Here is a 21,342-nt window from a genome sequence, read left to right on the forward strand (position 1 = left end):
CATTATTATTTGGTGACGTGACATTGGAACATCCATCCAACTTGACACAATTGTGGGAAGCACAGCTTTCGACACCTTGTAGAGTCCTTCCCCCGACGAATTGAGGCTGTCCTATGGGGGGAAAGGGGGAGTGTCCAACACCATATTAGGAAGTTGTTCCAAATGTTTGGTATAATCAGTGGATAAATCTGCCATTTAGCAGAAACTTTTGTGAAAATGAGATGGAAACCCATTTAACTTGTATTTTTCATTCGGTACATGGGAATGCACTACGTAATCATGCAAAGCCTTTTATCGCAATAAGTCTGTTTGATATAAACATTTCTGGTGGGAAAAGGCATATATTGTTTAATGCAGATTTGAGAATATTCACATGAATATGTCGCAAATTAATCCAAATCAGATCCCTCAATAACCTGAGGTCAGTTTTCAAACATTCCATCATTTAAAACAATCTTGGTGTGATTTTAAAACAAATTTTGTAGAGCTTCCTGGTAATATGTTAACATTAATTATTCATCCTGTTTTACAAGTCAGAACACTAAACACCAGACAGTTCTATGACACTCAAGACACAGACGTCGCTGGATTCCAATCAGCAGGTGGTTCTAAATATATAACCTTCATAGCTGTATGATAGAGAACGTGACCTACACACTTCCTTAAACATATAATAAGTAAAGAAGTCAAACGTTTATTTTTTTAACTTTGGAGACACAAAGCACATCAGCACACCTCCCCGTTGTCTCAAGGGTTCGACACAATGTTGATTTAGATGTTCACATTTTTTACATTTTGGCCAATCGCTAATGTCATGATATTTTGGGTAAAATAAAAAAAAAAGCTAAATATTTGGGGCAGACATTTTTTAAATTATTAATATTATATTTATATTTTTCACCCCCTTTTTCTCCCCAATTTGTGTCAATTGGAAGTAAGGCTTATCTCATCTCACTGCTGCAACTCCCATATGGACTCCGGAGAGGCGAACGTCAACAGCCATGCGTCCTCTCTCTCTCTCCCTTCTCCTAATTTGTTAAAAACTGTTCAACTATTGTCTTTCTCTCTCTTTGAGCCAACTACTCACCACATGTTATGCACTGCAGTGTTAGCTAGCTGTAGCTTATGCGTCCCCCGAAACACAACCGCAATACTTCTTGACACAATTGTCACGCATGCGCCCTGCCCGCCACAGGAGTTGCTAGAGGACATCCTGACCTGCCAAACCCTCCCCCAACCCGGACGACGCTGGGCCAATTGGCTCTCCCGGTTGTGGCCGGCTGCGACAGAGCTGGGTATCAAACCAGAATCTGTATTAACGCAGCGAAACACAATGCAGTGCCTTAGACGCTGCGCCACTCAGAAAGCTGCATTTATATTTCTGTTCGGTATATATTTATATTTCTGTTCAGTATATGTTTATATTTCAGTTCAGTATATATCTTTTATATTTGAGATTCCTCAAAGTAGCCACCCTTTGCCATGACACTCTTGGCATTATGTCAACCAGCTTGAAGAAGTTTCAACATATGCTGAACACTTATTGGTTGCTTTCCCTTCACTCTGTGTTTTGGCTCATTGTCCTGTGGAAAAACAAATTAAACAAATGATGGTCCCACTAAGCGCAAACCAGATGGGATGGAGTATCGCTGCAGAATGCTATGGTTGTGCCTTGAATTCTAAATAAATCACTGACAACGTCACCAGCAAAGCACCCGTGTGGTTCTCTTGTAGTGAAGGAGAGTCGGACCAAAATGCAGCGTGTAGATTGCGATCCATGTTTATTCAACAAACGTAACACGAATCTAAATACAATCACTACAAAATAAATAACGTAACGAAAACAGAAACAGCCTATACTTGCGTAAACTAACACAGAGACAGGACCAAAGGACAATCACCCACAAAACCCAACACAAAACAGGCTACCTAAATATGGTTCCCAATCAGAGACAATGACTAACACCTGCCTCTGATTGAGAACCATATCAGGCCAAACATAGAAATAGACAAACCAGACACACAACATAGAATGCCCACCCAGCTCACGTCCTGACCAACACTAAAACAAGGAAAACACATACGAACGATGGTCAGACCGTGACAGACTGGCGGATCCTGGCTGACTGGCGGATCCTGGTTGACTGGCGGATCTGGAAGAGTCTGGTTGACTGGCGGATCTGGAAGAGTCTGGTTGACTGGCAGATCCTGGCTGACTGGCGGATCCTGGCTGACTGGCGGATCTTGGCTGACTGGCAGATCCTGGCTGACTGGCGGATCCTGGCTGACTGGCGGATCCTGGCTGACTGGCGGATCCTGGCTGACTGGCGGATCTGGCAGATCGGCGGATCTGGCAGATCCTGGCTGACTGGTGGATCCTGGCTGACTGGCGGATCCTGGCTGACTGGCGGATCTGGAAGAGTCTGGTTGACTAGCAGATCTGGAAGGGTCTGGTTGACTGGCAGATCTGGAAGAGTCTGGCTGACTGGCAGATCTGAAAGAGTCTGGCTGACTGGCGGATCCTGGCAGACTGATGGATCTGGCTGCTCCATGCTGACTGGCGGCTCTGGCTGCTCCACACTGACTGGCGGCTCTGGCGGCTCCATATAGGCTGACAGCTCTGGCGGCTTCTTACAGACTGGCAGCTCTGGCGGCTCCGTGCAGACTGGCAGCTCCTTGCAGACTGGCAGCTCCTTGCAGTCTGACAGCTCCTTGCAGACTGGCAGCTCCTTGCAGACTGGCAGCTCCTTGCAGACTGGCAGCTCTGACTGCTCCATGCAGACTGGCAGCTCTGGCTGCTTCATGCAGACTGACAGCTCTGGCTGCTCCATGCAGACTGGCTGCTTCATGCAGACTGACAGCTCTGGCTGCTCCATGCAGACTGACAGCTCTGGCTGCTCCATGCAGACTGACAGCTCTGGCTGCTCCCTGCAGGCTGGCAGCTCAGGCTGCGCTGAACAGGCAGGAGACTCCAGCAGCACAGGAGAGGAGAAAGGCTCCAGCAGCGCTGAACAAGTGGGAGACTCCGGCAGCGCTGGAGAGGCGAGGCGCACTGGAGTCCTGATGCGTGGTGCTGGCACTGGTGGTACTGGACCAAGGACACGCACAGGAAGCCTGGTGCAGGGAGCTGCTACCGGAGGGCTGGGGTGTGGAGGTGGTACTGGATAGACCGGATCGTGCAGGCACACTGGAGCTCTTGAGCACCGAGCCTGCCCAACCTTACCTGGCTCGATGCCCACTCTAGCCCGGCCGATACGAGGAGCTGGAATATACCGCACCGGGCTATGCACCCGCACTGGGGACACCGTGCGCACCTCTGCATAACACGGTGCCTGCCCGGTCTCTCTAGCCCCCCGGTAAGGACAGGGAGTTTGCGCAGGTCTCCTACCTGGCGTAGCCCTACTCCCTGTGAGCCCTCCCCCCAAGAAATTTTTGGGGCTGACTCTCGGGCTTCCTTGCCAACCGTGTTCCCTCATATCGCCGGCTCCTCTCTCCGGCTGCCTCTGCTCTCCTCGCTGCCTCCACCTGTTCCCATGGAAGGCGATCCCTTCCCGCCAGGATCTCCTCCCATGTGTAGCAACCCTTGCCATCCAATATATCATCCCATTTACATTTACATTTAAGTCATTTAGCAGACGCTCTTATCCAGAGCGACTTACAAATTGGTGCATTCACCTTATGACCTCCAGTGGAACAGTAGTGCATCTAAATCTTTTCAGGGGGAGGGGGGGTGAGAGGGATTACTTTATCCTATCCTAGGTATTCCTTAAAGAGGTGGGGTTTCAGGTGTCTCCGGAAGGTGGTGATTGACTCCGCTGTCCTGGCGTCGTGAGGGAGTTTGTTCCACCATTGGGGGGCCAGAGCAGCGAACAGTTTTGACTGGGCTGAGCGGGAACTGTACTTCCTCAGTGGTAGGGAGGCGAGCAGGCCAGAGGTGGATGAACGCAGTGCCCTTGTTTGGGTGTAGGGCCTGATCAGAGCCTGGAGGTACTGAGGTGCCGTTCCCCTCACAGCTCCGTAGGCAAGCACCATGGTCTTGTAGCGGATGCGAGCTTCAACTGGAAGCCAGTGGAGGGAGCGTAGGAGCGGGGTGACGTGAGAGAACTTGGGAAGGTTGAACACCAGACGGGCTGCGGCGTTCTGGATGAGTTGTAGGGGTTTAATGGCACAGGCAGGGAGCCCAGCCAACAGCGAGTTGCAGTAATCCAGACGGGAGATGACAAGTGCCTGGATTAGGACCTGCACCGCTTCCTGTGTGAGGCAGGGTCGTACTCTGCGGATGTTGTAGAGCATGAACCTACAGGAACGGGCCACCGCCTTGATGTTAGTTGAGAACGACAGGGTGTTGTCCAGGATCACGCCAAGGTTCTTAGCGCTCTGGGAGGAGGACACAATGGAGTTGTCAACCGTGATGGCGAGATCATGGAACGGGCAGTCCTTCCCGGGAGGAAGAGCAGCTCCGTCTTGCCGAGGTTCAGCTTGAGGTGGTGATCCGTCATCCACACGGATATGTCTGCCAGACATGCAGAGATGCGATTCGCCACCTGGTCATCAGAAGGGGGAAAGGAGAAGATTAATTGTGTGTCGTCTGCATAGCAATGATAGGAGAGACCATGTGAGGTTATGACAGAGCCAAGTGACTTGGTGTATAGCGAGAATAGGAGAGGGCCTAGAACAGAGCCCTGGGGGACACCAGTGGTGAGAGCACGTGGTGTGGAGACGGATTCTCGCCACGCCACCTGGTAGGAGCGACCTGTCAGGTAGGACGCAATCCAAGCGTGGGCCGCGCCGGAGATGCCCAACTCGGAGAGGGTGGAGAGGAGGATCTGATGGTTCACAGTATCGAAGGCAGCCGATAGGTCTAGAAGGATGAGAGCAGAGGAGAGAGAGTTAGCTTTAGCAGTGCGGAGCGCCTCCGTGATACAGAGAAGAGCAGTCTCAGTTGAATGACTAGTCTTGAAACCTGACTGATTTGGATCAAGAAGGTCATTCTGAGAGAGATAGCGGGAGAGCTGGCCAAGGACGGCACGTTCAAGAGTTTTGGAGAGAAAAGAAAGAAGGGATACTGGTCTGTAGTTGTTGACATCGGAGGGATCGAGTGTAGGTTTTTTCAGAAGGGGTGCAGCTCTCGCTCTCTTGAAGACGGAAGGGACGTAGCCAGCGGTCAGGGATGAGTTGATGAGCGAGGTGAGGTAAGGGAGGAGGTCTCCGGAAATGGTCTGGAGAAGAGAGGAGGGGATAGGGTCAAGCGGGCAGGTTGTAGGGCGGCCGGCCGTCACAAGACGCGAGATTTCATCTGGAGAGAGAGGGGAGAAAGAGGTCAGAGCACAGGGTAGGGCAGTGTGAGCAGAACCAGCGGTGTCGTTTGACTTAGCAAACGAGGATCGGATGTCGTCGACCTTCTTTTCAAAATGGTTGACGAAGTCATCTGCAGAGAGGGAGGAGGGGGGAGGGGAGGAGGATTCAGGAGGGAGGAGAAGGTTGCAAAGAGCTTCCTAGGGTTAGAGGCAGATGCTTGGAATTTAGAGTGGTAGAAAGTGGCTTTAGCAGCAGAGAGAAGAGGAAAATGTAGAGAGGAGGGAGTGAAAGGATGTCAGGTCCGCAGGGAGGCGAGTTTTCCTCCATTTCCGCTCGGCTGCCCGGAGCCCTGTTCTGTGAGCTCGCAATGAGTCGTCGAGCCACGGAGCGGGAGGGGAGGACCGAGCCGGCCTGGAGGATAGGGGACATAGAGAGTCAAAGGATGCAGAAAGGGAGGAGAGGAGGGTTGAGGAGGCAGAATCAGGAGATAGGTTGGAGAAGGTTTGAGCAGAGGGAAGAGATGATAGGATGGAAGAGGAGAGAGTAGCGGGGGAGAGAGAGCGAAGGTTGGGACGGCGCGATACCATCCAGTAGGGGCAGTGTGGGAAGTGTTGGATGAGAGCGAGAGGGAAAAGGATACAAGGTAGTGGTCGGAGACTTGGAGGGGAGTTGCAACGAGGTTAGTGGAAGAACAGCATCTAGTAAAGATGAGGTCGAGCGTATTTCCTGCCTTGTGAGTAGGGGGAAGGTGAGAGGGTGAGGTCAAAAGAGGAGAGGAGTGGAAAGAAGGAGGCAGAGAGGAATGAGTCAAAGGTAGGCGTGGGGAGGTTAAAGTCGCCCAGAACTGTGAGAGGTGAGCCGTCCTCAGGAAAGGAGCTTATCAAGGCATCAAGCTCATTGATGAACTCTCCGAGGGAACCTGGAGGGCGATAAATGATAAGGATGTTAAGCTTGAAAGGGCTGGTAACTGTGACAGCATGGAATTCAAAGGAGGCGATAGACAGATGGGTAAGGGGAGAAAGAGAGAATGACCACTTGGGAGAGATGAGGATCCCGGTGCCACCACCCCGCTGACCAGAAGCTCTCGGGGTGTGCGAGAACACGTGGGCAGACGAAGAGAGAGCAGTAGGAGTAGCAGTGTTGTCTGTGGTGATCCATGTTTCCGTCAGTGCCAAGAAGTCGAGGGACTGGAGGGAGACATAGGCGGAGATGAACTCTGCCTTGTTGGCCGCAGATCGGCAGTTCCAGAGGCTACCGGAGACCTGGAACTCCACGTGGGTCGTGCGCGCTGGGACCACCAGATTAGGGTGGCCGCGGCCACGCGGTGTGGAGCGTTTGTATGGTCTGTGCAGAGAGGAGAGAACAGGGATAGACAGACACATAGTTGACAGGCTACACAAGAGGCTACGCTAATGCAAAGGAGATTGGAATGACAAGTGGACTACACGTCACGAGTGTTCAGAGAGTTAAGCTTACGTAGCAAGAATCTTATTGACTAAAATGATTAAAATGATACAGTACTGCTGAAGTAGGCTAGCTGGCAGAGTCTGCGTTGTTGACTAAGTAGGCTAGCTGGCATTGGCTGCGTTGTTGACACTACACTAATCAAGTCGTTCCGTTGAGTGTAATAGTTTCTACTGTGCTGCTATTCGGGGCTAGCTGGCTAGCTAGCAGTGTTGATTACGTTACGTTGCGTTAAAAGAACGACAATAGCTGGCTAGCTAACCTAGGAAATCGCTCTAGACTACACAATTATCTTTGATACAAAGACGGCTATGTAGCTAGCTATGTAGCTAGCTACGATCAAACAAATCAAGCCGTTGTACTGTAATGAAATGAAATGAAAAATGTGATACTACCTGTGGAGCGAAGCGAAATGCGACCGGATTGTTGAGTGCAGAAGTTCTGTTCGGTAGACGTTGGCTAGCTGTTGGCTAGCTAGCAGAGTCTCCTATGTTAAGGACGACATAAAACTACACACTCTAAACTACACAATTATCTTGGGTACGAAGACAGCAAAGACAACTATGTAGCTAGCTAACACCACACCAATCAAGTCGTTCAGTTGAGTGCAATAGTTGTGCTGCTAATCGGTAGACGGTGGACTAGCTAACGGTGGACGTTAGCTAGCTGGCTAGCTGCAGGGCAGTGTAGACTGCGTTAGGACGACGAAATACGATAATTAATTTTAAAGTGTAGACCTTTCTAAAAAAGTGTGCTCTTGCTGTCAGTTAGCCTGTGCTGTCCGTAAACAAATCTTGGGACTACTCCCAAGAGAGTATCACCCCATAACCATTAATACAAACTTTAAAATATGTCGCTCAACCTACTCACGCAAAGAGATAGTAGTCTGCCCTACAGAAATACTCCATCCCATGTCCAATCCTCATTGCGCCGCTGTTGCTGCCTTTGTTGCTTCTCCTGTGGCTCCTGGCTGTTGACACGCTGCTTGGTCCGTTTGTGGTGGGTGATTCTGTAACTGTTCTCTTGTGGTGAAGGAGAGTCGGACCAAAATGCAGCGTGTAGATTGCGATCCATGTTTATTCAACAAACGTAACACGAATCTAAATACAAACACTACAAAACAAATAACAAAAACCGAAAAAGCCTATACTTGCGTAAACTAACACAGAGACAGGACCAAAGGACACTAAGGACAATCACCCACAAAACCCAACACAAAACAGGCTACCTAAATATGGTTCCCAATCAGAGACAGTGACTAACACCTGCCTCTGATTGAGAACCATATCAGGCCAAACATAGAAATAGACAAACCAGACACACAACATAGAATGCCCACCCAGCTCACGTCCTGACCAACACTAAAACAAGGAAAACACATACGAACGATGGTCAGACCGTGACAACCCGCATACCATCGCACCTCCTCCTCCATGATTCACGGTGGGAATTACACATGCAAAGATCATCCGTTCACCTACTCGCGTCTCACAAAGACACTGCGTTTGGAACCAAAAATCGCAAATTTGGATTCATCAGACCAAAGGACAGATTTCCACTGGTCTAATGTCCATTGTTCATGTTTCTTGGCCCAAGCAAGTCTCTTCTTCTTATTGATGTCCTTTTAGTAGTGGGTTCTTTGCAGCAATTCAACCATGAAGGACTGATAAACGCAGTCTCCTCTGAACAGATGATCTTGAGATGTGTCTGTTACTTGAACTCTTGTCTGTTACTTGAACTCTGTGAAGCATTTATTTGGGGAGTTAACTCTAAATAACTCTAATGAACTTATCCTCTGCAGCAGAGGTAACTCTGGGTCTTCTTTTCCTGTGGAGGTCCTCATGAGAGCCAGTTTCATCATAGCGCTTGATGGTTTTTGCGACTGCACTTGAAGAAACTTTCAAAGTTACGGAAATTTTCCGGATTGACTGACCTTCGTGTCTTAAAGTAATGATAGACAATTGTTACTCGTTGCTTATATAAGCTGTTCTTGCCATAATATGGACTTTGTCTTTAACCCAATAGTGCTATCTTCTGTATACCCCCCTACCTTGTCACAACACAACTGATTGGCTCAAACACACTAAGTAGGAAAGAAATTCCACAAATTATCTTTAAGAAGGCACATCTGTTAATTGAAATGCATTCCAGGTGACTACCTCATGAAGCTGGTTGAGAGAATGCCAAGTGTGTGCAAAGCTGTCATCAGGGCAAAGGGTGGCTACTTTGAAGAATCTAAAATCTAAAATATTTTGATTGAACACTTTTGTTGGTTACTACATGATTCCATATGTGTTATTTCATAGTTTATGTCTTCACTATTATTCTACAATGTAGAAAACTGTAGAACATAGTAAAAATAAAGATAAACCCTCAAATGAGTAGGTGTAACCAAACATTTGACTGGTACTTTAAGTTCCTCTACACAACGTCATTTTAGAGAATTTGGCAATACGTCCAACCGACCTCATAAATGCAGACCAGGCGTAACCACACCCACCCAGGACCTCCACATCCGGCTTCTTCACCTCAGGAGACTGAGACCAGCCACCAGGACAGCTGATGAAACCAAGTAGAATGTCTCTCTGTCATAAATCCATTTTGTGGCGAAACAAATTCTGATTGGCTGGGCCTGGCTCGTCAGAGGGTGGGTCTATGCCCGCCAAGGCCCACCCATGGCTGCACCGTGCCCAGTCATGTGAAGTCCATAGATCAGGGCCTAATACATTTGACATTGACTGATTTCCATATATGTGAATCGTTGAAATTGTTGCATGTTGCGTTTATATTTTTGTTCAGTATATATATATATATATATATATATACAGTGGGGCAAAAAAGTATTTAGTCAGCCACCAATTGTGCAAGTTCTCCACCTTAAAAAGATGTGAGCGGCCTGTAATTTTCATCAAAGGTACACTTCAACTATGACAGACAAAATGAGAAAAAAAATCCAGAAAATCACATTGTAGGATTTTTTTATGAATTTATTTGCAAATGATGGTGGAAAATAAGTATGAGCTCAGAGAGAATAACAGAGTTACACAGCGCAGTGTAGACAGTCTGAAATCCTGAAGCATTGGGTGATGAGCACATATCTTTATAGTTTCTTGTTCCTGGGCGGGACTTTATTCATACAAGGACACAGGTGTAAATTGGTTTGCAACACAGAATGATCCTCCCAAGAACAGGAGCTTATAATAGGACAGTTTCACAAGGTTAGTCACATACTCAGTTATGTGGACACACATACAATGAACATTTTCCATTACAGAGTCTGAACATTTTCATGTCATTAAATCATCAGTGGGCCAACAACGCAAATGTCAACAATGGAATTAATGCATCACATCCAAATATCACTGGATTATCTGTAGTGCTGGAGGAATGACACACCCAGATAAACACACAGTTTTAAAAAGGACCATTTAAAGACATGGAATCTGATCTACTCTATATTCAAACTGACAGCCTCCATATTCAATTCATGTTTTCTAATAAAAAACAAACAAATATACATGTTTGAGTATACCCTGTACCATTCCATTTCATGTGGTATAAACAAGTAAACACATTGTCAGTCAACAATATAAGACAACGGGGCAATGTGATGTGAAATATGAGTTCACACACTAGGAAGTATTCTCTCCTGTGTGGATTCTCACATGACTTTTAAGTGTCTGTGATGAGTAATATGTCTTCCCACAGTCTGAACATTTGTAAGGCTTCTCCCCTGTGTGCAGTCTCATGTGTTCCTTCAGGCTTCCTAAATGGGTAAAACACTTTGAACACTGGGAGCAGTGGTAAGGCTTCTCCCCTGTGTGTATTCGCTCATGAACTCTCAGGCTTTCTAAAAGGCTAAAACTCTTTCCACACTGGCTACAATTGTATGGCTTCTCCCCTGTGTGTGTTCTCTCATGAACTTTCAGGCTTCCTGACTGGCTAAAACTATTTCCACACTGGGCGCAATGGTATGGTGTCTCCCCTGTGTGTATTTGCTCATGAGCTTTGAGGGTGTCTAACCGCTTAAAACTCTTTCCACACTGGGAGCACGGGTGTGGCTTCGCTCCTGTGTGTATCCTCTCATGTCTTTTCATGCTAACTAAATGGTTAAAACTCTTCCCACAATGTGAGCAGTAGTAAGGCTTCTCCCTTGTGTGCAGTCTCATGTGTTCCTTCAGGCTTCCTGACTGGCTAAAACTCTTTCCACACTGGGCGCAAAGGTATGACTTCTCCCCTGTATGTATTCGCTTATGAACTTTCAGGCTTCCTGACTGGCTAAAGCTATTTCCACACTGAGAACAATGGTATGGCTTCTCCCCTGTGTGTATTTGCTCATGGGTTTTGAGAGTGTCTAACCGCTTAAAATTCTTTCCACACTGGGAGCAATGGAAAGGCCTCTCCCGCGTGTGTGTTCGCTCATGAGCTTTCAGATTTCCTAAGTGGCTAAAACTCTTTCCACACTGGGCACAATTTTGTGGCTTCGGTTCTGTGTGTCCCCTCTCATGTCTGTTCAGGCTTCCTAACTTGGTAAAACTCTTTCCAATCTGGGAGCAGAGGTGTCGTCTTGCTGGTTTGGACGTCTCTGGTTCCTCCAAGTTCGGTTTTCCTCCTGCCAAAGACAGTGTTTATTTAAAGAAAGACGTGAATGAAATCTCCACATGATAAAACTGCCTTATTATGAGGTTTAATACAAATCAGATCTCTCAATAACCTGAGGCCAGTTTTCAAACATTTCATAATTTAAAACAAATGATGTTGTAGAGCTTCCTGGTAATTACTGATATGTTTACTTACTTATTATTCTTTCTGTTTTAGAAGTCAGAACACAAACAACTAGACAGTTCTAGATCACTCAAGACATAATTGGATTCTACAGTTCTATGACACCCAAGACACAGACGACACAGATGTTGTTCCTATCAAGCAGGTGGTTCTAAATATATAACCTTCATAGCTGTATGATACAGAATGTGACCTAAATACTTCCTTAAACATCAAATTAGTAAAGAAGTCATTCTGTGTGGAAGTCCAGAACTTGGAGAAAGACACAAAGCTCATTAGTAACATCTCTCTGTTGTTGAAAGGGTTCGACACAATGGCTTTTTATTATTTAGACATTCACACGGAGTTACCGTACATAGTGTATATAATAATGAAGGCACCGTATATAGTGTATATAATAATGTAGGCACCGTGTATAGTGTATATAATAATGTAGGCACCGTGTATATAATAATGTAGGCACCGTATATAGTGTATATAATAATGTAGAGTTACCGTATATAGTGTATATAATAATGTAGGCACTGTATATTTTGTATATAATAATGTAGGCACCGTATATAGTGTATATAATAATGTAGGCACCGTATATAGTGTATATAATAATGAAGGCACCGTATATAGTGTATATAATAATGTAGAGTTACCGTATATAGTGTATATAATAATGTAGGCACTGTATATAGTGTATATAATAATGTAGACACCGTATATAGTGTATTTAATCATGTAGAGTCACCGTATATAGTGTATTTAATAATGTAGACACCGTATATAAGAAGGTAGGCACTGTATATAGTGTATATAATAAGGTAGGCACCGTATATAGTGTATATAATAATGTAGGCACTGTATATATAATAATGTAGGCACCGTATATAGTGTATATAATAATGTAGGCACCGTATATAGTGTATATAATAATGTAGGCACCGTATATAGTGTATATAATAATGTAGGCACCGTATATAGTGTATATAATAATGTAGGCACTGCATATATAATAAGGTAGGCACCGTATATAGTGTATATAATAATGTAGGCACCGTATATATAATAAGGTAGGCACCGTATATAGTGTATATAATAATGTAGGCACTGTATATTTTGTATATAATAATGTAGGCACCGTATATAGTGTATATAATAATGTAGGCACCGTATATAGTGTATATAACAATGTAGGCACCGTATATAGCGTATATAACAATGTAGGCACCGTATATAGTGTATATAATAATGTAGGCACCGCATATATAATAATGTAGGCACTGTATATATAATAATGTAGGCACCGTATATAGCGTATATAATAATGTAGGCACCATATATAGTGTATATAATAATGTAGGCACCGTATATAATAATGTAGGCACCGTATATAGTGTATATAATAATGTAGGCACCGTATATAGCGTATATAACAATGTAGGCACCGTATATAGTGTATATAATAATGTAGGCACCGTATATATAATAATGTAGGCACTGTATATTTTGTATATAATAATGTAGGCACCATATATAGTGTATATAATAATGTAGGCACCATATATAGTGTATATAATAATGTAGGCACCGTATATAGTGTATATAATAATGTAGGGACCATATATAGTGTGTATAATAATGTAGGCACCGTATATAGTGTGTATAATAATGTAGGGACCGTCTATAGTGTATATAATAATGTAGGCACAGTGTATATAATAATGTAGGCACCGTATATAGTGTATATAATAATGTAGAGTTACCGTATATAGTGTATATAATAATGTAGGCACCGTATATAGTGTATATAATAATGTAGGCACCGTATATAGTGTATATAATAATGTAGGCACCGTATATAGTGTATATAATAATGTAGGCACCGTGTATATAATAATGTAGGCACCATATATAGTGTATATAATAATGTAGGCACCGTGTATATAATAATGTAGGCACCGTATATAGTGTATATAATAATGTAGGCACCGTATATAGTGTATATAATAATGTAGGCACCGTATATATAACAATGAAGGCACCGTATATAGTGTGTATAATAATGTAGGCACCGTATATAGTGTATATAATAATGTAGGCACCGTATATAGTGTGTATAATAATGTAGGCACCGTATATAGTGTGTATAATAATGTAGGCACCGTATATAGTGTATATAATAATGTAGGCACCGTATATAGTGTATATAATAATGTAGGCACCGTATATAGTGTATATAATCATGAAGGCACCGTATATAGTGTATATAATCATGAAGGCACCGTCTATAGTGTATATAATAATGTAGGCACCGATATAGTGTATATAATAATGTAGGCACCGTATATAGTGTATATAATAATGTAGGCACCGTATATAGTGTATATAATAATGTAGGCACCGTATATAGTGTATATAATAATGTAGGCACCATATATAGTGTATATAATAATGTAGGCACTGTATATAGTGTATATAATAATGTATATAGCATAAATAATAATGTAGGCACCGTATATAGCGTATATAATAATGTAGGCACCATATATAGTGTATATAATAATGTAGGCACCGTATATAGTGTATATAATAATGTATATAGCATAAATAATCATGTAGGCACCGTGTATATAGTAATGTAGGCACCGTATATAGTGTATATAATAATGTAGGCACCGTGTATATAATAATGTAGGCACCGATATAGTGTATATAATAATGTAGGCACCGTATATAGCGTATATAATAATGTAGGCACCGTATATAATAATGTAGGCACCGTACATAGTGTATATAATAATGTAGGCACCGCATATAGTGTATATAATAATGTAGGCACCGTATATAGTGTATATAATAATGTAGGCACCGTATATAGTGTATATAATAATGTAGGCACCGTATATAATAATGTAGGCACCGTGTATATAATAATGTAGGCACCATATATAGTGTATATAATAATGTAGGCACCGTGTATATAATAATGTAGGCACCGTATATAGTGTATATAATAATGTAGGCACCGTATATAGTGTATATAATAATGTAGGCACCGTATATAGTGTATATAATAATGTAGGCACCGTGTATATAATAATGTAGGCACCGTATATAGTGTATATAATAATGTAGGCACCGTATATAGTATATATAACAATGAAGGCACCGTATATAGTGTATATAATAATGTAGGCACCGTATATAGTGTATATAATAATGTAGGCACCGTATATAGTGTATATAATAATGTAGGCACCATATATAGTGTATATAATAATGTAGGCACCGTGTATATAATAATATAGGCACCGTATATAGTGTATATAATAATGTAGGCACCGTATATATAACAATGAAGGCACCGTATATAGTGTATATAATAATGTAGGCACAGTGTATATAATAATGTAGGCACCGTATATAGTGTATATAATAATGTAGGCACAGTGTATATAATAATGTAGGCACCGTATATAGTGTATATAATAATGTAGAGTTACCGTATATAGTGTGTATAATAATGTAGGCACCGTATATAGTGTATATAATAATGTAGGCACCGTATATAGTGTATATAATCATGAAGGCACTGTATATAGTGTATATAATAATGTAGGCACCGTATATAGTGTATATAATAATGTAGGCACCGTGTATATAATAATGTAGACACCGTATATAGTGTATATAACAATGAAGGCACCGTATATAGTGTATATAATAATGTAGGCACCGTATATAGTGTATATAATAATGTAGGCACCGTATATAGTGTATATAATAATGTAGGCACCGTGTATATAATAATGTAGACACCGTATATAGTGTATATAACAATGAAGGCACCGTATATAGTGTATATAATAATGTAGGCACCGTATATATAACAATGAAGGCACCGTATATAGTGTATATAATAATGTAGGCACTGTATATAGTGTATATAATAATGTAGACACCGTATATAGTGTATATAATAATGTAGACACCATATATAGTGTATATAATAATGTAGGCACCATATATAGTGTATATAATAATGTAGACACCGTATATAGTGTGTATAATAATGTAGGCACCGTATATAGTGTATATAATAATGTAGAGTTACCGTATATAGTGTATATAATAATGTAGACACCGTATATAGCGTATATAACAATGTAGGCACCGTATATAGTGTATATAATAATGTAGGCACCGTATATATAATAATGTAGGCACTGTATATATAATAATGTAGGCACCGTATATAGTGTATATAATAATGTAGGCACCGTATATAGTGTGTATAATAATGTAGGCACCGTATATAGTGTATATAATAAGGTAGGCACCGTATATAGTGTATATAATAATGTAGGGACCGTCTATAGTGTATATAATAATGTAGGCACCGTATATAGTGTATATAATAATGTAGGCACCGTATATAGTGTATATAATAATGTAGGCACCATATATAGTGTGTATAATAATGTAGGCACCGTATATAGTGTGTATAATAATGTAGGGACCGTCTATAGTGTATATAATAATGTAGGCACATAGTATATAATAATGTAGGCACCGTATATAGTGTATATAATAATGTAGAGTTACCGTATATAGTGTATATAATAATGTAGGCACCATATATAGTGTGTATAATAATGTAGGCACCGTGTATATAATAATGTAGGCACCGTATATAGTGTATATAATAATGTAGGCACCGTATATAGTGTATATAATAATGTAGGCACCGTGTATAAAATAATGTAGGCACCGTATATAGTGTATATAATAATGTAGGCACCGTATATAGTGTATATAATAATGTAGGCACCGTATATAGTGTATATAATAATGTAGGCACCGTGTATATAATAATGTAGGCACCATATATAGTGTATATAATAATGTAGGCACCGTGTATATAATAATGTAGGCACCGTATATAGTGTATATAATAATGTAGGCACCGTATATAGTGTATATAATAATGTAGGCACCGTATATAGTGTATATAATAATGTATATAGTATAAATAATAATGTAGGCACCGTATATAGTGTGTATAATAATGTAGGCACCGTATATAGTGTGTATAATAATGAAGGCACCGTATATAGTGTGTATAATAATGTAGGCACCGTATATATAATAATGAAGGCACCGTATATAGTGTATATAATAATGTAGGCACCGTATATATAATAATGAAGGCACCGTATATAGTGTATATAATAATGTAGGCACCGTATATATAATAATGAAGGCACCGTATATAGTGTATATAATAATGTAGGCACCGTACATAGTGTATATAATAATGTAGGCACCGTATATAGTGTATATAATAATGTAGGCACCGATATAGTGTATATAATAATGTAGGCACCGTATATAGTGTATATAATAATGTAGGCACCGATATAGTGTATATAATAATGTAGGCACCGTATATAGTGTATATAATAATGTAGGCACCGATATAGTGTATATAATAATGTAGGCACCGTATATAGTGTATATAATAATGTAGGCACCGTATATAGTGTATATAATAATGTAGGCACCATATATAGTGTATATAATAATGTAGGCACTGTATATAGTGTATATAATAATGTATATAGCATAAATAATAATGTAGGCACCGTGTATATAGTAATGTAGGCACCGTATATAGTGTATATAATAATGTAGGCACCGTATATATAACAATGAAGGCACCGTATATAGTGTATATAATAATGTAGGCACCGTGTATATAATAATGTAGGCACCGATATAGTGTATATAATAATGTAGGCACCGTATATAGCGTATATAATAATGTAGGCACCGTATATAGTGTATATAATAATGTATATAGCATAAATAATAATGTAGGCACCGTGTATATAGTAATGTAGGCACCGTATATAGTGTATATAATAATGAAGGCACCGTATATAGCGTATATAATAATGTAGGCACTGTATATAGTGTATATAATAATGTAGGCACTGTATATAGTGTATATAATAATGTAGGCACTGTATATAGTGTATATAATAATGTAGGCACCGTATATAGTGTATATAATAATGTATATAGCATAAATAATAATGTAGGCACCGTGTATATAGTAATGTAGGCACCGTATATAGTGTATATAATAATGTAGGCACCGTATATAGTGTATATAATAATGTATATAGCATAAATAATAATGTAGGCACCGTGTATATAGTAATGTAGGCACCGTATATAGTGTATATAACAATGAAGGCACCGTATATAGTGTATATAATAATGTAGGCACCGTATATAGTGTATATAATAATGTAGGCACCGTATATATAATAATGTATATAGCATAAATAATAATGTAGGCACCGTGTATATAATCATGAAGGCACCGTATATAGTGTATATAATAATGTAGGCACCGTATATAGTGTATTTAATAATGTAGGCACCGCATATAGTGTATATAATAATGAAGGCACTGTATATAGTGTATATAATAATGTATATAGTGTATTTAATAAGGTATATAGTGTATATAATCATGTATATAGTCTATATAATAATGTATATAGTGTATATAATAATGTACATAGTGTATATAATAATGTATATAGTGTATTTAATAAGGTATATAGTGTATATAATAATGTATATAGTGTATATAATAATGTGTATAGTGTATATAATAATGTACATAGTGTAGGCACCGTATATAGTGTATTTAATCATGTAGGCACCGCATATAGTGTATATAATAATGAAGGCACTGTATATAGTGTATATAATAATGTATATAGTGTATATAATAATGTATATAGTGTATTTAATAAGGTATATAGTCTATATAATAATGTATATAGTGTATATAATAATGTACATAGTGTATATAATAATGTACATAGTGTAGGCACCGTATATAGTGTATTTAATAATGTAGGCACCGCATATAGTGTATATAATAATGAAGGCACTGTATATAGTGTATATAATAATGAAGGCACTGTATATAGTGTATATAATAATGTATATAGTGTATTTAATAATGTATATAATAATGTATATAATAATGTATATAGTGTATATAATAATGTATATAGTCTATATAATAATGTATATAGTGTATATAATAATGTACATAGTGTATATAATAATGTATATAGTGTATTTAATAATGTATATAGTGTATATAATAATGTATATAGTGTATATAATAATGTATATATATAGTGTGCATAATAATGTATATAGTGTGTATAATAATGTGTATAATAATGTATGTAGTGTGTATAATAATGTATATAATAATGTATATAGTGTATATAATAATGTATGTAGTGTATATAATAATGTATGTAGTGTGCATAATAATGTATATAATAATGTATATCGTGTGTATAATAATGTATATAGTGTGTATAATAATGTATATAGTGTATATAATAATGTATAAAGCCATGTTATGAAGTATGAAAAGGCTTGTTCATTCACGTGTCATGAATTCATTATTACATTTATTAATTTTTTATTTTATCTTTATTTAACTAGGCAAGCCAGTTAAGAACAAATTCTTATTTTCAATTACGTTCTCGGAACAGTTGGTTAACTGCCTGTTCAGGGGAGGAACGACAGATTTGTACCTTGTCAGCTCGGGGATTTGAACTTGCAACCTTCCGGTTACTAGTCCAACGCTCAAACCACTAGGCTACCCTGCCGCCCCACATCATCATATTTGTTCATGTTTTACGTTACTTGTTTATGGTTCATTGAACAAACATGGGGAACGTTCCTTTTCATTTCTAAAGACAAAGAAATTGTCCGGTTGGAACATTGTTGAAGATTTATGTTCACAACATCCTAAAGATAGATTCTACACATCGTTTGACATGTTTCTACGAATTGTAATATATCTTTTTGAATTTTTGTCTGGACTTGCCCGCACCTTGTGAATTTCGATTGGTGAACTAAAAGCATTAACAAAAAAAAGGTATTTGGACATAAAGATTAACTTTATCGAACAAAACAAACATTTATTGTGGAACTGGGATTCCTGGGAGTGCATTCTGATGAAGATCATCAAAGGTAAGTGAATATTTATCACGCTATTTCTGACTCCACAACATGGCGGGTATCTGTATGGCTTGTTTTTGTGGCTTCGCGCTGTCCTCAGATTATTGCATGGTGTGCTTTTTCCGTAAAACTTTTTTGAAATCTGACACAGTGCTTGCATTAAGGAGAAGTAAATCTTTAATTCTATGCATAACATTTGTATCTTTTATCAAATTTTATGATGAGTATTTCTGTAAATTGATTTGGCTCTATGCAAATTCGACAGATGTTTTCGAAGCACAACATTACTGAACAAACTCTCCAATGTAAACTGAGATATTTGGATATAAATATTTTAACTTTATCCAACAAAACATACATGTATTGTGTAACATGAAGTCCTATGAGTGTCATCCGATGAAGACCATCAAAGGTTGGGGATTAATTTTATCTCTATTTCTGCCTTTTGTGACTCCTCTCTTTGACTGGAAAATGTCTGTATGTTTTTTTGTGACTAGGTGCTGACCTAACATAATCAATCGTATGGTGAGCTTTCACTGTATAGCATTTTTGAAATTGGACACAATGGCTAGATTAACAACAGGTTAAGCTTTAATTTGGTGTATTGCACTTGTGAATGTATGAAAGTTAAATATTTCCCAAAAATATATTTTCATTTTGCACTCTGCCATTTCAGCGGATGTTGTCGAGGGGTTCCGCTAGTCTTAAGAAGTTTTAAACACTTCACAACTAAGCACGCTGAAAATGAACAAGAGTTCTGCAGAGTTGCACACACTGTCACACTTCTGCGCCAACCGATAGCACTTCCGGCTCTCTGTGGAGAGAGAACTCTGCTGGTTGTCCTGGTAACAGATACCAGTGGGCAGATCTATTGTATTTGTTCAAACTAAACTACAGCACTTACTTTGATGTGTCAAATCTGATCCGTTCTTCTCTGCTCCTCCTCTCACAGTTCCACTCAGCCCTGTTGTTTTCCTGCAGTCCACCAGCAGCACAGACAACCTCTTCATACCCAGCAGTAAGGAGCTACCGGGAGACGCACAATACAGGGACTCAGGGAGGGAGGAAGGGCTAGCGTTGTCCTGGTAACCACAAAGAGGGGACACAGACACATATCATTATGGATGCTGATGTCACTGTTGACATAAAGTGCTTTACAGAAACACAGCCCAGACCCTGAGAGCAAGCTGTATGCTAGACCAGACCAAGCTGTACCATCTGGTGTTCTGATCTGGAGAGACTCTTCTCTGCCTCGTCAGCATCAGGATGTTGTTGAGTCTCCCCAGAGGATCCACCATAGTCATGTCTCTCTCCTGTGTGAACGAGAACATCAAACAGATGGTAAACTTATGATCTACTATTACAATCACATAGGGTCTTACAAGAGGCATTAATATCTCTGAACAGGGCCTAAAATGCAAATGTAAAAGGGTTGTTCCATGAAATGGGTGCCTGTTGCATCCCTTTGATATTTAAGTAGAAATGATGCACCAATATTGAATTTTAAAAGCCTGTTATATTAGATGAGGTCCACTTTAATATAGACCACATGGAGAATTCAATACATCTCATTTAAAAGACCCCGAAATATATGAACCAATTGCAGATTGACCCTTTAACAATTCCTACAGTACTGAACAACATATTCAAGTGTAGAACTTCAGTAGAATGCCCCCTTAAAACCACATTAGTTCAATAACTGCATAGTTTGTGTCCCTGTTGAAGACAGTACTC

The 21,342-nt window shown here is 40.2% G+C and overlaps 1 protein-coding gene across 1 annotated transcript in view; it reads right to left on the bottom strand.

The window, feature by feature from the left end:
- LOC115120495 (uncharacterized) overlaps positions 1 to 21,342 on the bottom strand; it is a 52,464-nt gene that overhangs the window by 30,616 nt on the left and 506 nt on the right. Inside the window, exons 2-4 of the mRNA XM_065015660.1 lie at positions 20,824 to 20,921; positions 20,513 to 20,690; positions 10,396 to 11,374 (exon numbers count right to left, since the gene is read on the bottom strand). Coding sequence (XP_064871732.1) covers positions 10,396 to 11,374; positions 20,513 to 20,690; positions 20,824 to 20,921 — 1,255 coding nt within the window. The remainder of the gene's footprint in view (positions 1 to 10,395; positions 11,375 to 20,512; positions 20,691 to 20,823; positions 20,922 to 21,342) is intronic.

This window comes from Oncorhynchus nerka, unplaced genomic scaffold (assembly GCF_034236695.1).
Source record: "Oncorhynchus nerka isolate Pitt River unplaced genomic scaffold, Oner_Uvic_2.0 unplaced_scaffold_1359, whole genome shotgun sequence".
In the NCBI taxonomy this organism is placed as follows: Eukaryota; Metazoa; Chordata; class Actinopteri; order Salmoniformes; family Salmonidae; genus Oncorhynchus; species Oncorhynchus nerka.